Source organism: Bos javanicus, chromosome 5, assembly GCF_032452875.1.
Source record: "Bos javanicus breed banteng chromosome 5, ARS-OSU_banteng_1.0, whole genome shotgun sequence".
In the NCBI taxonomy this organism is placed as follows: domain Eukaryota; kingdom Metazoa; phylum Chordata; class Mammalia; order Artiodactyla; family Bovidae; genus Bos; species Bos javanicus.
The window spans coordinates 94,127,545-94,147,376 of NC_083872.1; the positions used below are offsets into that span (position 1 = coordinate 94,127,545).

At 38.6% G+C, this 19,832-nt stretch overlaps 1 protein-coding gene across 1 annotated transcript in view; it reads left to right on the forward strand.

The window, feature by feature from the left end:
• Nucleotides 1-19,832, forward strand: part of SLC15A5 (solute carrier family 15 member 5) — a 95,745-nt gene that overhangs the window by 21,911 nt on the left and 54,002 nt on the right. Inside the window, 2 exon segments of the mRNA XM_061417734.1 lie at nucleotides 3,203-3,423; nucleotides 9,468-9,654. Coding sequence (XP_061273718.1) covers nucleotides 3,203-3,423; nucleotides 9,468-9,654 — 408 coding nt within the window.

Genomic DNA, 19,832 nt, shown 5'->3' on the forward strand with positions numbered 1-19,832 from the left:
GTGAGAGTTGGACTGTGAAGAAAGCTGAGAGCTGAAAATTGATGCTTTTGAACTGTGGTGTCAGAAAAGACTCTTGAGAGTCCCTTGGACTGAAAAGAGATCCAACCAGTCCATTCTAAAGGAGATTAGCCCTGGGTGTTCTTTGGAAGGAATGATGCTGAAGCTGAAACTCCAGTACTTTGGCCACCTGATGCGAAGAGTTGACTCATTGGAAAAGACTCTGATGCTGGGAGGGATTGGGGGCAGGAGGAGAAGGGGACAACAGAGGATGAGATGGCTGGATGGCGTCACCAACTTGATGGACGTGAGTTTGAGTGAACTCTGGGAGTTGGTGATGGACAGGGAGGCCTGGCGTGCTGCAATTCATGTGGTCGCAAAGAGTAGGACACGACTGAGTGACTGAACTGAACTGATGCACACTTGAAGAGCTAGCTAAAATTTTAGATCTTGTTCATACTTAATCATTTCTTGTTCTTAATCATTTTGTTTTCATTGTTACATATCACCATATCAGATACACTTTTACTTGTCTAAATATATTCATTTTTCAAAGTGTGTATTTAAGGTAGGCTACTGAAAACTTGGTCCATCAAGCAATGCTTATCATAAATTGTTACTAGGGTGTAGCAAAGAAAATAAAGTCACTGGGAGAAAACACAGTAGAAGTATTATGGAAAGTTACATCATATATCTGTTGAATTTAATCATCAGATGATCAGGTTTTATATTTTGTATCTTTGTTTTTATGTTATTTCTTAGGTATTTCATTTTATCATACTTCACAAATATATTGACTATTATAGTTGAGAAATTTTTTTTAAAAAAGTTTTATCTTTTAACACAGCTAATTTCAGAAGCACTAATTCAAACTCCCTTTCTTTAGAAATAATAAGATAGCAATATTAATTATTTAATAAGATTGGAGATATCAATTTATCACACATAAAAGCAGATCCCAATTTTCCTTGAGACACAGTGATTTGTTTATGTGAAGAAGAAATAGTGAGTTTAAAACATTATATTCAATAAAGTCCTGAATTTAAAACATAGGAAGGAAATTAGGGAAAATACCTCTGGAAATAATCTTTTATCCTTCAAACAGTTATCATTTAATAATAAAGCCTATTTGAAAGCACAGAGTAAGTTGGATCAATGCCAGTAATGACCCTTCTGACTACTTGGTACTGTTTCACGAGTTAAGCAGAGAACAGGTTGATGAGCAACTGAAGCAGGATCAGAAGGAAATGTCAGGAAGTTAAGTCTCCAAGCCCAGACCTGTTCAAATTCAGTCTCTAGACTGTTCATCAAGACATTTTTAGTTCTCATCTTACCAAAACCTTAAGTAAACTAATTGAAATAGCTGAGAAAGTTTCCTAATAGAGCAGTTCTTCATCCAATAGTAAAGAGATGTCCCAATTATTTCGTTTTTAAGGGACACAAACCTTGTCTCCTTTGGACTTCTCAGTTCTGGGGGCCTTTCATCCAAGTCTGGCCACAGTGACTACAAGGCATGAGTGACAGTAGATATGAGCCTGTCTCCTGTCAGCAATTATCCCGACATACTTCCACTTGACCTCAACACACTTCACAGAGGCAGCCAAAGAGCCTCTGCTGTAATCATTCTTGGTCACTAACAATTTGGGCTGGATTTGATTCAGTGACTTAGAGGTGAAAGGCTCCATATTCAATTACCAGGCCCCCAGCTTCCTCAATTAATCAAAGACTGACATAATAGGTCTATTACAACTCTTAAAGAAAAGACCAGATCCAATCAATATCATCACTCTATAGCCATAAAAAGAAATTAATATTCTTTATTTAAATCTGAAAACCAACGCTGTGGCATTTAAATGAACTTGGTTACAATCAATGCATTTCGTCTAGAATTTTATTATGGGAAACTTGAACATATTTAAAATGATGATCAAACTGTATACTCTGAGTTTCTAAAGCAGCCTTCTTTGGAGAAACTCAAGCATGTTCCTATCTATTTCACTGTTTATCCTGCAACCATGGTTTGGTGTCTTTGTAATTTGAGGCAGGGTTTATCTGGTCTAAGGGAGTGCTATGAAACATTGTAACATTCATGATGGCACCTCTGAACTGCTAACTAAACCAGGATCTCTTATCTGTCATTGGATTAGGAAGTCCTAATAGAGTCAATCGAGAAGGCAATGGCACCCCACTCCAGTACTCTTGCCTGGAAAAACCCATGGACGGAAGAGCCTGGTAGGCTGCAGTCTATGGGGTCCCTCAGAGTCGGACACGACTGAGCGACTTCACTTTCACTTTTCACTTTCATGCATTGGAGAAGGAAATGGCAACCCACTCCAGTGTTCTTGCCTGGAGAATCCCAGGGATGGGGGAGCCTGGTGGGCTGCCATCTATGGGTCGCACAGAGTTGGACACGACTGAAGCAATTTAGCAGTAGCAGCAGCAATGGAGTCAATGAAAAGGTGAAATTTGAAAGATTATAAAAGAAGCAACAATGAGGTTGCAAATCACTAGCAGTTAAGTGATTGCAAATATCTAAAACAATAAAATGCTTCTGATGCTAAGCAACAGCCATATAAACCCAGAGGAAACTACTGGAAAAGTCAAAAGCCAGCTAATCTAATCTGAACTTTTGGTGACACTATTAACATATATAAAGTCATTTGAAGAGTTCAAAGTTTAACCTTATGTCTGAAATTCAAGGATAAAGCCAAAGCAGAGAATATATTTCCTTTCATCTACATGTCAAAATAAGAAACCACCTTCTACCTGACAAGGAAAGTGAGGATTATTTATATGGCAATTTATATTAAAAAAAAAAAAATAGTACCAGTTCTTTGTGTTAAGGCTGTAAAAGAAAGTTCAGGTTGTCTCATTCATTAATGTGTTAAAGTTAGAGGCTTCTGAGAGATTCTGAAATCTTTTACTTTGGTGCTATATTTTGTCATCTTTCTTCCCTTTTTAATATGCTCCCGTTGATCTTACCTTTTTCATTTTTCACATCGGCTGTCAGGCACCACCTTGGGCTGGTCACCAGGATGCCAGAACCCTCGTCAGAAGCTTGTTCCTTTGAATTCAGCCCCTTGGGTGCTAAAATCTTCTCACTTTACTGCCCTTCATCTTTACCATTGTTATCTTTCTGATAGATATTTTGGAAAACTGAAAAATATTCCTTTACTAAATACATAATATTTCCAATTATTTGCAGGTTGCTCCCCCCTGACAACATTTAGGGTGTTTGTTAATGTACTGAAAACATGTTGTCTGCAGTATTGCCACCTTGGTGGAGGTGTGACAAGCTGGTTGGACCATGCCAAGGACAAAAATGGCGGTCGCTGCAGAGAGCTCCTTGTGGAAGACGTAAAATTTTTCTCCAACCTTCTGCCACTCTTTATTTTTCAGCTCCTCTACAAAATGTGCATTATGCAGGTGAGGAAAGATAACTAATACTACCCACAGAAACAGTAAAATGATTGCATGATAACATTACAAGTAGACATTTCTTTTCACCCCAACAAGTGCTTCCCATATATTTCTTTAGGATGTTAACCTATAAATGCTTCTAATCATTACAGGTTCTAGCTTTTAAGGACTAAGTGGAGTCAGGTATAAGCATTCCAGAGGAGGATCTGAGTGTGGCATTTTTCCTGTAGAACTGCAAGTGTCTTTCAGTAGGTGCAGACAAGGCAGACAATACTTTACAGAATTTCCAAGGCGTGTGAGTAACTCAGAAAAATATGAGATCTGTGGGCAATTACGGGCTTCTCAGGTGGTGCTGCTGCTAAGTCACTTCAGTCGTGTCCGACTCTTAGCGACCCCATGGTCTGCAGCCTACCAGCCTCCTCCATCCAAGGGATTTTCTAGGCAAGAGTACTGGAGTGGGGTGCCATTGCCCTCTCTGCAGGTGGTGCTATTGGTAAAGAATTCACCTGCCAATGTGGGAGATGTGAGAGATAAAGAGTTCGATCCCTGGGTCAGGAAGTTCCCCTGGAGAAGGACATGGCCTCCCTCCCCAGTATTCTTCCCTGGAGAATCCCATGGACAGAGGAGCCTGGTCGGCTATATAGTCCATGGGGTCACAAAGAGTCGGACATGACTGAGCATCTGAGCAACAAAATTGGAGATAAATTAACTTTGCTTTCCTCCTTGACCAAGCCTTTAAAAATTGGTGTTAACAAGTAGCTAAATTGGCTGATTCAGTTATGAAGAAATATAAATGATTATAAAAATCTTTGAAGAAATTTGAAACTCTTCATTGCTAACATCTAACTTGGAATTAGATGGCTAATGAGTGAGTTAAATCATAGAATAGTAGATTCTATGATCTATAGGTCTAGAAAAAAATCTTAGAGATTAAAATACTCAATTCCTTCATTTGTTGAAGAGGAAACTGAGACTTGAAAAAAATTAAGTGATTTGGGGTAAGTAGGTCAAACAGTGAGTAGTAGTGAAAGAAAAGGCAGAATCTTATCTTCTGACTCTTAGTACAACGCTTGCTCTAAACCAGGGGTCAGCAAATTACTACCTGCAAACCAAATCCAGCCCACTGCCTTTTTCACATATCCTGTAAGGTAAGAAGGTTTTTGCATTTTCATATGATTTTTAAAAATAAAGAAAAGAATAATATTTTGCAGCACATTATAATTATAATTGGGTGCACAATTATAATTATAAATTGTATGAAATTAAAAATGAGGTGTCCATAGAAAACAAACAACAAATTTATGATTACCAAAGGGAAAGGGCAGTAAGGATAAATTAGGAGCTTGGGATTAACATACACACTCTACTGGGTGGCGCTAGTGGTAAAGAACCTGCCTGCCAGTGCAGGAGATGTAAGAGACACGGGTTCAATCCCTGGCTCAGGGAGATCTCCTACAGGAGAGCATGGCAACCCACTCAAGTATTCTTACCTGGGAAATCCCATGGACAGAGGAGCCAGGCAGGGTACAGTCCATAGGGTCACACAGAGTCAGACACTGCTGAAGCGACTTAGCATGCATGCAGTACTATAGATAACCAACAAGGTCTTACCTAACACAAGGAACTACATTCAGTATTTTGTAATAACCTATAAGGGAAAAGAATCTGAACAAGTGTTGGGTTGGCCAAAAAGTTCATTTGGGTTTTTTATAACATCTTATGGGAAAACCTGAATGAACTTTGGCTAATCCTATATATACATATATATATATATATAGAGAGAGAGAGAGAGAGAGAGAGAGAGAGGATGAAGTGAAGTGAAAGTCGCTCAGTCATGTCTGACTCTTTGCAACCCCATGGACTATATAGTCCATGGAATTCTCCAGGCCAGAATACTGGAGTGAGTAGCCTTTCCCTTCTCCACAGGATCTTCCCAACCCAGGGATCAAACCCAGATCCCCCGTATTACAGGCAGATTCTTTACCTGCTGAGCCACAAGAGAAGCCCAAGAATACTGGAGTGGGTAGCCTATCCCTTCTCAGTGTATCTTCCTGACCCAGGAATCGAACTGAGGTTTCCTGCATTGCAGGCAGATTCCTTACCAACTGAGCTATCGGAGAGCCCCCATATGTTGAGTGTATATATATTGAATCACTTGCTGTATACCTGAAAGTAGCACAACGCTATAAATCAACTCTACTTCGATTAAAAAAAACAGAAAGTACAATTGTTAGGAAAGAATAAGCATAGGAGTTCTCCTTGTTTAGAAGGATCCTGCCAGCAACTAGAATAAAAGCCTCTTCTTTTAAAATAAAAAAAAAATTCAGTGTTCATAAATACAGTTTTATTGGAACAGTCTTATGTTTGTTTGTAATAATATGTCTGTTTATGCATGCAAACAGCAGAGTTGAGTAGTTGCAACAGAATCCACACATGGAAATATTGTCTATCTGGCCTTTTACAGAAAAGCTTGCTGACCCTTGTTCTAGACAATGCATGAAAACTAGGCTGATTTAGTAGATTCAACCTCTCTCTTGACTCCACAATAATAGATGGTGCAAAAATACAAAAATACCACCTCTATATATGAATATTAATATTATAAAAAATCTTACAATGAAGAAATGAATCTTGAGTACAAAATTGCTAACTGACCCATGGGCGGCCTTGAACCTTCTGTGCAAATAGCACAAATTTTTGATTCTTACCCTCATAATGTAGTGACTCCTACTGTTTCTTTTGACTAAATTCAGCCCTTTTCTGCAAACTGTCATATATTTTAAAATTTGACATAAATTATAATAAACTTTGATAAACTAATTTTTAAGCATATCACCAAATCTAGATGCCTACTCTGTTGCAAAGAACAAACACTAATATCATTGATCACCTATATGTGGCATAGTCTCTAAAGGATGACTTCACAGTGTCTTAAGTCAACCCCCACAGCATGCCTCAGGACTGATTTTGTTATCCTAAATCTGAGTCTCAGAGACATTAAGTGACTTGCAATTTGCTCTTGGTTGCCCTACTAGCAATATGGCAGCATGGCTGTCCCAACCCAGGGCGGGTATCAGCGCCCACACTTTGCTGTTACCAACTATGCCTCTCTTGCATCTGGGTTAAAAACCCTTATACAGGGCTTCCCTGATGGTTCAGTAGTGAAGAATCTGCCTGCCAATGCAGGAGACATGGATTCGACCTCTGATCAGGGAAGATCCCACATGCCCCAGGGCAACTAAGCCCATGCACCACAACTATTGAGCCTGTTCTCTGGAGCCCGGGAGCCACAGCTAATGAGCCCACGTGCCTCCACTGCTGAAGCCTGGGCGCCTTAGAGCCCATGCTCCACAACAAGAGAAGCCAGTGCAATGAGAAGCCCGAGCACCGCCCCTAGAAAGTAGCCCCTGCTCATGGCAACTAGAGAAAAGCAACAAAGCAACGAAGACCCAGAGCAGCCAAAAATATAAGTAAATAGATAAAATTTTATTTTTAAAAATCCCTGTACAATGAACTCCCTGGGCAGTCCAGTGGTTAAGACTCTGTGCTTCAACTGCAGGAGTCATGGGTTTGATTCCTGGTCAAGGAACTAAGATTCTGTATGCCAGGCGGTGCAGCCAAAAATTAATTAAAAAAAAAAAAAAACCCTCTGCAGACTATACAGGTTCCAAAATCATATACAGTAATGTTATACCAGAAACTCCAGAGAAAATGGTTAGAATATACTTCTCAAGGGAGGCAGGTGAAACTTCCCCTGGGATAGGCTGGTGTTAGATTTTTGCCTCCAGATGAAATAATCACCAGTATAAAGGAGATCAAAGCACCAAGAATAAAACATCATAGCATGCCATATTTTAAATTTAGTAGCAATTATTGACCTTCAGTTCCAAGACATACATTTAAAATATGTTGATATTAAAGCCGATGATGTTGCCATTTGACATTACTGGCCATTCAGAGGTGAAAATGAATCTCTATTGACAGCAATTATTCCTGAATACTCAGAGGCTTGTATGAAATAAGAGTATTTAAAATTTTAAAAGGAGATGATTTCAGAACTTGAGGCAGAAGCAGAAATGATTTCAAGCTTTCAAGACATCGGAGCCTTTTCTTAGATTAGGCAATATATGAATATTGCTTCACTAAAGATTAATCATACATTTGCCACATTATTAAGTTAACAGGTTTCTGTGTCTGTGATTCATGCTGATAATAACTTTATTCCTATTAACAATAATTCTCATTTGAAATCAGTAACAGAAACTTCCAAGTTGTGCTGTGAGCCTCTCAGTCTTAGAGGAGCTCTGCTGCCAGCACTTTTTCTTAAAAAAATCATTCATTTTCCTCTGATTAAGGAAGGAACTTAATATTTTGATGGAACTAGGGCAGAACTAGCTAATGTTCCCTTCTCTCTTGCTGTCTTTAACCAACTATAACAATCCTGTTTACTATCCCAAGGGTCAAATTCAAGATCGGAAGATAAATTATCACCAGGACATATTTTATATAGATTAAAAAAAAAATCTCAGTGAAAATGTAGTCCATCCCTGGATGGAGGCAGTTAACAGAGCAAAAGTCTCATTTTATAATCGGTGGACTTGTTAGCAACTGTACTGACTTATGACTCTGCTTCTCCTTATGCTTCTCAAGTTGCCCACCTGATAATTAGAGAAGGAGATAGTGAAGGTTTCAAACAAGAAGTTATCATCTGGATGTTTGAGCCAGGTTGCTCTCCCAGGATGGGGGTAAAGCAGGAATCCTAATGAAGTTCACACACTGTAAGAAAAAAAAAAAATATATATATATATATATGGAGACTCCATCCCTTAAGGACAAAACTTGGATTGACTTTCTGACCAAGCCAATTAGTAGCTTTGTGTGCCACTGGGAACTAAAGAAATACCCTGTGCTGCTAATGATAATGACAAAGATGTGATTATTGCAACAAAGCTCATGAACTATAAAAGTGAGAAGATACACCTTTCCTGTGACACTGAGCTTTAGTTCTGACCTAACAGTTATAACCTAACAAAAGGTTTGGAGCACATGAAGAGACTCCAGGTTAATGTCAGAGTTTTAGTTAGTATTAGGATTTATTTTAAAAATGAAATTCTGACACTATGTTGAGGGTTTGCAGTGAGGCAGAGGTATTGTTAGTTGTTGTAGGTTTTTTTGTATGTTTGTTTTTAATTTCTTCTACTTTATTGTGCAACGTTTTTCATGGAATTCCATTTTTGGTCCTCTAGTGCTTCACAATTAGTTTAAAAGGAGAGTATAGACACAAGTCTGTTTTCTCTCTTTTTTTTTCTCATTTTACTTGACATATTAAAAATGAGACCCAATCCAGGGAGCCTATAAATATAGCCTACATCAAGTAATGGGTTTCTACACTGGGCCCCTCTTCTTAGGGAAAAATCATTCTTACTTACTTTGCTACCAAACTCAATGTTATTTAAAGGATATACTAGCCACAATCTATTGTTTACGAGTGAAAAGAAAGTCTTAATACTTTATGCTGGCTTTTGCTTTATTGTTGGGAAAAACAAAAACTTTACTTGCTGATATGCAATATTTGTTACCTGATTTCTTATGAGTCATCTGAAGCACAAAATTAGGGTCTTTGTTACTTTTCCAAGGAAAATTAAGAAGGAAGACTAGATGACAAAAGATTCATCATAAAGAATCAATAGCATTGTCAGTAGACTAAACAGAGCTCCTACTGACTTTTGTCAGCTCATAATCATGACCTCAAAGACATGGGGAATGTCCAACTTATCTGTCACAGAGTACAGGCAAGGGACAAGGCATCTGCCACAGGAATCTTCCTCTAAAGTTAAACTACTGTCTTTTTTTTCTTTTTTGAAATCATTTTATTTATTTATTCATTTATTTTGACCTCACCATGGGGCACGTGGGATCCTAGCTCCCCAACCAGAGACCAAGCCTGCACACACCCCCTGCATTGGAAGCTCAGAGTAGTAACCACTGGACCACCAGGGAAGTCTTAAACCACTGTCTTAATGCATGGCTCTTTCCCTGTTGAAAAGCAGATTCCTTCAGGATATTATCTGCAGACCGTGAATTCCAGTCTTAATCTGCGCGGATCGCTTCTGCCAGTTTCAGTCATGAATGTCATCAGTATCCTACCGTTACTCATTCTGGCTCCTTTTATGGAATATTTCAGCACCTGCCTGCTTCCCTCTAAGAGAGATGGCTCTTTTCTGTCAGCATGCATTCGTAAGTACAACTTACCATTTCTAGTAAGTGGTTTGTAACTTTTTTTTAATTGGAGGGTAATTACTTTACAATATTGTGCTGATTTCTGCCATACATCATCATGAATCAGCTACAGGTATACATATGTCTCCTCCCTCTTAATCCTCCTTGCCACCTTCCACACCACTGTAGGTGGTCACAGAGCACTGGGTTGAACTCCCTGTGTCACACAGCAAATTCCCACTGGCTGTCTGTTTTACATACAGTAAAGTGTATGTTTCCATGCTACTCTCTCAATTCATCCCACCCTCTCCATCCCATACTAAAATAAGAAACACTGTACAAGACTCTAAGTTAGCTATGTGCTCTGGAATAGAGTCTGATTTTGACAAATTAGGAAGAAGGTACATTCAAGAGTATTGATGTCCAGTTTCTCAAGTCTCTACATGGACATCAGTGTTCCATTTTCTTCCTATCTTTTTATGCTTCTCAGAAGACACACCTGATACAAACACTAGGCGAAATTTTCAGTGCCACCAAATAGCCTCTCCTTCTTCATGTAAAACAGTCTCTACTCCTAAGTTGATGCTGAGAATGTTTTAAAAAATTAACACAGGTAAGCAATAATACTTGGGAGGAATTAACTTCTGAACCAGCAAAAAAAAAAAATTATTACAAGTTAGTACTGTGATTCAGTTTCAGTACAGTATTTCTTCCAATAGTAAGGTGCACAACAATAATTTTCAAACAATTTTTCCACCTTGAAATATAATTGACATTGTTGTTCAGTTGCTAAGTCATGTCCAACTCTTTGGGATTTCATGGACTGCAACACACCAAGCTTCCCTGTCCTTCATTTAAAATTTTAATTTTTTAAAAATCATAATAGTTTCATGGATCTAAAATTTCATGTACAAATAAGAAAGAAAGTGAAGTCACTCAGTCGTGTCCGACTATTTGCGACCCCATGGACTGTAGCCTACCAGGCTCCTCAGTCCATGGGATTTTCCAGGCAAGAATACTGGAGTGGGTTGCCATTTCCTTCTCCAGGGGATCTTCCCAACCCAGGGATCAAACCCAGGTCTCCCACATTGTAGGCAGACGCTTTACCATCTGAGCTACCAGGAAACCCATGTACAAATAAGGTCTACTTATATTTGTATATTCTCTGTATTCCTTTGGGTGTCTATTTACATATTCTTAAATAATTATCCTTCCATTTTTAAAATAAAGATTCAGTCTCTCAGTCGTGTACGACTCTTTGCAAGCCCATAGACTGGAGCACACCAGGCTTCCCTGTCCTTCACTATATTCCAGAGTTTGCTCAAACTCATGTCTATTGAATCGGCCATGTTATCCAACCATCTCATCTTCTGTCATCCCTTCTCCTCCTGCTCTCCGTCTCTCCCAGCATCAGGGTCTTCTCCAATCAGTCGGCTCTTCGCATTGGGAGGCTAAAGTATTGAGCTTTGGCTTCAGCATCAGTCTCTACAGTGAATATTGAGGGTTGATTTCCTTTAGTGTTGACAGATCTCCTTGCTGTGCAAGGGACTCTCAAGAGTCTTCTCCAGCACCATAATTCAAAAGCATCAAATGTGTGAGTTTAAGGTACACAATGTTATAAATTGATACTATTCTATATTGCAAAATATTTATGACAATAAGGTTGGTTAACACATCCTTGACCTCATATAATTGCTACTTTGCTGTTGTTATGGTCCCCTCTTAATTTTTAAAGTGAAAAAAATGTAGGACATCTTACACAGATTCCATCCCTGGATCAGGCAGATACCCTGGAGAGGAAATGGCAACCCACTACAGCATTCTTGCCTGGAAAATTCCATGGACAAAGGAGCCTGGTGGGCTACAGTTCATAGGGCGGCAAAGAGTTGGACATGACTGAACACTGACCTCATATTATTACCATGTTGTTGTTGTTGATATGGTCTACTCTCAATTTTTTAAAGTGAAAACAATGTAGGACTTCTTACTCAGAACACAATCTATAGAGGGTAAAGTAAGATTTCTGCCAATGAAATGGGAGAGGAGGAGCATTCTGGTGACATTCTCCTCTGCCTTGCTGTGGTCCCCCAGGCACTGCCATGGAACAAGAAGATAAGAAATAGGAAAACCAAGCTCATCTGATGACCAGAGACTGGGGTCTCAGCCCCTGCTCTGCTGCTGAGCTGTTCCTGGGTGACTTGGGAAAGCCACTTAATTTTGTCTTCTAGTTCACTTTTTTAATTGAGGGCCATACCCGAGATAAATGTTAGAACCCTTTGTTCTGTAAAACTTTTGAAATCATTCAAGGTGATAATAGCGCCTAGAGCACAGTTGGGGCACATTGTGGAAGCTCTACAAATATTAGCTAATACTAAGTCATAGTTTGCAGGGGCAGGTCTAATTGTTTGATGAGGATAAACAGAAAGCTGAGGAAGTTTGAAACTCTTAAGAAATAGCATGCAATGGCAACATTATGTCTTATCATCTACTTGAGAAATAATTTCAATGAGAGTCAAGGCCAGGCATCTGGAAGTTTCTTTTCTCTTGGTTCAGTTCAGTTCAGTTCAGTTGCTCAGTCGTGTCCCACTCTTTGCGACCCCATGAACTACAGCACGCCAGGCCTCCCTGTCCATCACCAACTCCTGGAGTTCACCCAAACCCATGTCCATTGAGTCGGCGATGCCATCCAACCGTCTCATCCTCTGTTGTCCCCTTCTCCTCCTGCCCTCAATCTTTCCCAGCATCAGGGTCTTTTCAAATGAGTCATCTCTTCGCATCAGCTTCAACATCAGTCCTTCCAATGAACACCCAGGACTGATCTCCTTTAGGATGGACTGGTTGGATCTCCTTGCAGTTCAAGGGACTCTCAAGAGTCTTCTCCAACACCACAATTCAAAAGCATCAATTCTTCGGCGCTCCTGTTGTTATTCTTAAAACCTCCTGTGTAGAGATCTGTGAAGACAACACAGTCTTCTGGCAACCCATTATTATATATATAATTTTTGCTGTTTCTCTGTTTATAGAAGTTACATTTTAGCATATGTGCCTCCTGTTATTTACCAGAGCCATCAACAAGATCACTCTAGACCACATCACAGAATAGATTTGTTTTTAGAAAGAACTCAAAGTGACTAAACTCAGTTTATCTTCAATTGTAGAGGTCTTCAGTACTAAATATTTTTTGATTTATTCTGTAAGCCAGTAGCCCTGACATTATTTATTGTTATAGGTTTAGACAAACTATAAAACTTAATAGGTTTTAACAATCCTTAAATCTTACAAACTCCTTTTTTTTTTGTCTGCTAGTATAGAAATCCAAACCAGTATTTAGTGAATGTCCAGCACTATTTGAGGATACAAAAGAAAAGTAAGACTTTGTACATACCCTCAGCAAGTGTACTATTAAAATATAATGAATGCAGAACAACGTGGGGGTAAATTTATATTACAAAATGCCAAAACTCTTGGCAGTCCTGTACAAAATCATGAAAATTCAGTCTAAGCTTCTGAATTATGCTTTATTACTAAAAAATTTTTTAAATTGGGTTACTTTAGAGAAATATGGTATACGATATGGATGAAAGAACTACTTTTTAAAATCCTTCCTGTGAATTCCCTGGCAGTCCAATGGTTAGCTTTCACTAACGAGGGCCCGGGTGAGGACTCAGGTACATTCTCTGGTTGGGGAACTAAGATCTTACAAGCCACATGGTGTGGCCAAAAAAATAAAATAAAATCCTTCTTGAGTATAAGAAATCTTAAATTCACTTGAAATATGAGCACTTTCTCTTGGACAATTCTCCAGTCTCACCTATTTGAAAGCATGTCTATTCTTAAAGAAGTGTATGTGTTTTTCTGGAGGGAGGAAAGTTAGCTAGAATTATCTGATATATTATTTGATGTTAATGAACTAAATATTCCCTGTGAAGGTTGGTAACAGATTTAGTGGGCAGGAAGAAAAGGAAAAAAACTAGATTCATCTAAAAAATCTGAGCTATATCCTTCTGAGTACAAATTACTGAATTCAATTGTTTCTAAGCCAGACTCCATTCATTTGTTCATTTACATACTTGCTCACTTATTTGCATAATATTTTGCTCTGGGGAAATAAAGAGGTGTGATGATATGTATCTTTTTAACTAGATGTTTGCTTAAGTTTTCCATATCCTGCTTGTGATTATGGAAGATTAATAAGTTTTATCAGGACATAGAAGAATAAACCTAGGGTACTTTTTGATAGTGATTTACATAACTGAATTAATCTAACATTAAAATTCACTTTCGCTTTGAACCTAAGTGCCTTGAAAATGTGAGTGAAGTATGTAAGTATATAAATTATGAACAAACAAATATTTATGAATTCCTCATTTGAACCTAGGCACCTTCCTATGCATATCCCACTTAATCTCATGATAAATCATCATTTACTAGGTCAAAGATCTCAAAGATAATGTCTTATTTGAATTCAGACCTTCTAATTGTAAGGCCATTGTTTTATTATTTGTTATTATTATTCCACTTACTAGCTATCTATAGTTCCTTTTTATTGGAGTATAATTGTTTTACAATGTTGTGTTAGTTTCAGCTGTACAATAACGTGAATCAGTCATATGTATACGTATATACTCCCTCTCGAGTCTCCCTCCCATACCCCGATTCCTACCCTGATTCCACCCCTCTAGGTCATCACAGAGCACCAAGCTGAGCTCCCTGTGCTATATAGCAGCTTCCTACTAGATATCTGTTTCACACATGGTAGTGTATATATGGGAGAAGAAAATGGCAACTCACTCCAGTGTTCTTCCCTGGAGAATCCCAGGGACAAGGGAGCCTGGTGGGCTGCCATCTCTGGGGTCACACAGAGTTGGACATGACTGAAGCGACTTAGCAGCAGCAGCAGCAGCAGCAGGAGTGTATATATGTCGATGCCACTCTCTCAATTCATCACCCCCATTCCTTCCCCCACTGTGTCCACACGTCTGTCTTCTACTTTTGTACCTCTATTCCTGCCCTGCAAATAGATTAATCAGAACCATTTTTCTAGATTCTATATATATACATTAATACACAATATTTGTTTTTTTCTTTCGCACTTACTTTACTGTGTATGACAGGCTCTAGGTTCATTCACATCACCACAACTGATTCAATTTCATTTGTTTTTATGGTTGAGTAGTATTCCATTGTTGGAGAAGGCAATGGCACCCCACTCCAGTACTCTTGCCTGGAAAATCCCATGGATGGAGGGGTCTGGTGGGCTGCAGTCCATGGGATCGCTAAGAGTCAGACACGACTGAGCGACTTCACTTTCACTTTTCACTTTCTTGCATTGGAGAAGGAAATGGCAACCCACTCCAGTGTTCTTGCCTGGAGAATCCCAGGGACGGGGGAGTCTGGTGGGCTGCTGTCTATTGGGTTGCACAGAGTCGGACACGACTGAAGCGACTTAGCAGCAGCAGCAGCAGCAGCAGTATTCCATTGTATATATATACCATATGTTCTTTATCCATTCATCTGTCAATGGCCATCTAGGTTGCTTCCATGTCCTGGCTGTTGTAAATAGTGCTGTTTTGAACATTTAAATTATAGACATTATCAGTGTTAATTTGGAATCCTTACTGCTATTTCTAATCAAGGCTATGAAGTAAATGAAAAATCCTTCTGCCATCACAATGAGTTGGTCTTTAAGGTTCCCCCACTCCCTTTCCAGAGAAGGCAATGTCACCCTACTCCAGTACTCTTGCCTGGAAAATCCCATGGATGGAGGAGCCTGGAAGGCTGCAGTCCATGGGGTCACTGAGGGTCAGACACGACTGAGCGACTTCACTTTCACTTTTGACTTTCATGCATTGGAGAAGGAAATGGCAGCCCACTCCAGTGTTCTTGCCTGGAGAATCCCAGGGACAGGGGAGCCTGGTGGGCTGCCGTCTATGGGGTTGCACAGAGTCAGACACGACTGAAGTGACTTAGCAGCAGCTTAGCAGCAGCACTCCCTTTCACAGTCAATCACTCCCTGTCCAAGGACTGTAATGTTTAAGGAGGCAGATGGTGCCAAAGCTGAGATGCCTAGGGTTTGACAAGGATAATAACAGCCCAGGCGAAGAGTGAGGGGTAGAGAAAACTCATTTGGTTGGTCAAAGTAGAAATTTAACACAGGAAAAAAAAATGAGCTTGCTTTTCTTTATCTAGCTCATAACAATGCAAGGAAAGAGGGGGTTTCTGATTGAAGATAGGACATTCTTGAGTTTATCAGCTAAAGAAATTAACAAGTATATGACCATACCAATGATAAAAAAAAATCTCCAAATCTTTTAGAACTTGGACGACAAAGGTTTGATACACACAGAGTGTTTCATCAAGACTGTATTTTCCTAACATTACATGAGACAGATGTATCTATTTAAAAGTCAGCCTTAATACACCAAAAATCTAGAATCAGTGATATTATGATGTATCCTGTGTCATAGTTTGATATACTTTGTTTTAGCTTTTTTCAGTTCAAAAATGTTTACACCATGAGTATTTCCTCTCCTACCATTAGTTAAAATCCAGTATGTGACATTTAGTAGCTAGTGCTGACACACACCAGTATTAATCTGACTAAAATTAGCCTAATTTAGATTGTTATTAAGCCTTATACAAAGCAGAAGTGCACAACGCAGTAGGTAGCTGTTATCTTGGCTTTTAAGTAACATTGATATTGAAATGCAGATGAAGTATATCCAAATACCTTCCAGGCCTTCCTCTTTAAAATAAAACTTGAAAATTCAAATCCTAATTCAAAGTTCTTTATGATTCAGGTACAACCAAGGTGCTGGTCCCTTTTTATATATATACCTTCTACTAGTTTATATATAGTTTATATGTAGTACCTTCTACTAGTTCTAATAATTGACAGAGTTTCTTTTTGGTTGGAATCAAAGTGCTTGATAAATTAAAAACCAAGCCAGGGATCCAGTTACCTTCATTGAAAGTAGGATTATTTCATCAAAACTTTTTTCTCTAGTATAGTTCTCAGAACTGTGACACCAAGAAACATCATGGTGTATACCTTCTGCAAAATACCTGGCAGGAAGTTTTGTAAACACTAAAAAAAGTAACATGCAAATATCTAGCCTGAATAACTCATTCATTTAGTTATTCATTTGTTTAATAAAAGCACATCGATGTTCTTAGGTTCTTACTTTTAAAGTTGACATCAACACTGGAATTAAATTTGAGGTAAAGTAGACCAGAAGGAAAATAGTTTTTTTCCAGGGAAAATAATTTTTCCATGGGTTGGAGGGGGATGGTTTCCGAATGATTCAAGAGTGTTACATTTATTGTGTACTTTGTTTCTATTATTGTTATATCAATTCCATCTCAGATCATCAGACATTAGATCTCAGAGGTTGGGGACCCCTAAATTAGACCATCTAGTAAGTCAACTGAAGCAATATTTTATGCCTTACAGATATGTTTGTGTAACTGATCTCCATGCAAATGAATGACCTGTTCCAGATTCAGAAGTTAAAACACAAACTGAAGCTGAACCTCCTGAAATGAGTTCCCAGTGGTCTAAAGAGAAACAAAAGACAGAATATGGATAGCTCAATTCAAACACAGGAACATACCACTAACAGGAGAAACAGCAAAAAACATATGCCAAGTAGCAGGTGAGAAAGATCTTCCACAAAGGCAGAAATATATACGATGATAAAATCATAGCTATCTTTATAAGAGTGTTTTATGGACATCAGTGTGTTCTTACATTAGCCAGTTTCCTGTTTTTGGAATTTGCCAAAATCATGGATCTGAGGACAATTTCTCAAGGACTCAGTAGAGTTTCATCCTTTCAGTTGTGTTACATATCAGAGACTCATATGTTAAATGACACATTAAAAAAAAATCCATAGTTTTCTCAGTGAGGCAAATTTATCCAATGTTTGAATCATCTTTACATATTTATATTGTAGTGTTAGATTTTGCTTCAACAGGAAACGGCAAGTACAACCAAAATGTTTGAATAAATTCTGACTTAAAAAATTCATTGTGGTCTCATTTGAAAAATTATCACATGGTGGGATAATAGAATAAACTCTAAGCGATTTAATACTTTTAGAGAGTTGTCTACAACCATGTGTGTGTTCAGCCTCTTCAGCCATGTCCAAATCTTTGCGATCCTATGGACTATAGCCCACCAGGCTCCTTTGTCCATGGGATTCTCCAGGCAAGAATACTGGGGTGGGTTGCCGGTCCCTCCACCAGGGGATCTTCCCGACACAGGGTCAGACCCAGGTTTCCCGCATTGCAGGCAGATTCTTTATCATTTGAGCCACCAGTGAAGCCCCTACAATGACATAGCCAATATTAAAGCATACATTATTTATCTGAATATAAGATCTCCTTTGGAACCGTGTGCTTTATCTTGTAAATACAGATCTGCTAGAGGTTTAAAATGTGTACTTTCTGATAAACTACACTCTGCTTTGGACAAGTTATGATCTCATAGGTGTTAAGAATAAAATTGGAGCAGATTTAATTTAGGTTGGAATGCAGCTTTGTTTTGAATTTTTTAAAAAGCCATTTTTCATCTGCGCCAGAGTGCAGTAGCAAATAAAAAGCAAATGCAGTTAGTTTGATGTTTCAGGTAAAATATGCTTTGCCCTAAAATATCTAGGTAGATGAACTAAATATTTGTGCTTTGCTTGAAATTGTTTGGAGAACTGTCTTTCGTTGGATTTTCCTAGAACAGGTCTCAGAGCTTCTTGGATCTGGTTGAATGTAGGTCTGATCAAACCTTCTAGGATGGAGCTTGAAATTCTGTCTAGCAAGCTGCCAGGTGATTCCTATGCTGTTGATCAAAGACTAGACTTTAAGTTTCAAGGACAGAGCAAAAAGCCAAGAGACTGCTCTCTCACATTTCATGCTTGTATACTGCCAGCAGAGGCTTAGGTAAAAAAATGCTACAATTTCTCATCAGGTCAGAGCTAAAATTCAGCAGTAGGCAATAAAAGCTGACAAGTCAACCAAAATTTGGCCAACCACTACACTCATGGGCCAAATCTGGCCTGCCATTTGCTTTTGCATTATCTGCAAGCTAAAAGTTGTTTTCACTGATGAACATTTGCAATTGATTTGATAAGAAATGATAACTTTGAATACCAATTAAGTGAAATTACATTATACCCTCAAAAAAGCATTATTAGTTTGAATCTGATCAATAAAAAATTTGTAGAAAATGTATTCTATTTCTTGTTATATAATACTTACATAGCTTCAAAATGTTGCCTTTTGTCACATAAAACCAAAAATACTTACCGCTGGTTTTTTACAAAAAATATTTGCCCATCTCTTGTCTAATCTATTGCCTCTAAAGCTATAAAATTTCCTGGATAAAATACAATATAAGCCTTTTTATATACAACAGGTGATAACAAAAAAAAAGGTGGTGGGGGGGAGTGGACATGATATCTTTGTCTAAATTATACTAAATTAGTTAGAATGAGACGTACTGTAGAAGATACACAGAGAATTCAAATTCTAAAATAAGAAAGCCAAGAAAATTTAAAAATCTATTCTATCTACTTTGATCCTTTCTTTGAGGTTCATGGGAATATCTTACAATTTAATTGCACAATATTTGAACAACTTAATTTTTTGCATGAAGGATCTTAGTTCCCTAACCAGGGATTGAACCCATGCCCCCTGCATTGGGGAGCTCCGAGTCTTAACCACTGGACTGCCAAGGAAATTCTTGAACAATTTAATTTTCACGTAATACCTGAACATACTTGTAATCAGTTGGCTAGTGCTACCAGAACAAGATATCATACACTAGGTGGCTTTAACAACAAGTTTATTTCTTACAGTTCTGGAGGCTAGAAACCCAAGATGAAGGTGTTAGCAGGTTTAATTTCCCCTAAGTCCTCTATCCTTGGATTGTAGATGGCCAATTTCTTGCTGTCTTCACCCTTCCTTTCCTCTGTGTCTGTATAGACATGGTATCTTTTCTTCTTCTTACAAAGATAACAGTCATACAGAGCTTCCCTGGTGGCTCAGGCAGTAAAGAATTTGCCGGCCAGTGTAGGAGACCCAGGTTCGATTGCTTGGTTGGGAAGATTCTCTGGAGAAGGAAATGACAACCCACTCCAGTATTCTTGCCTGGGAGATCCCATGGACAGGGGAGCCTGGCAGGCTTCAGTCCACCCTATTGC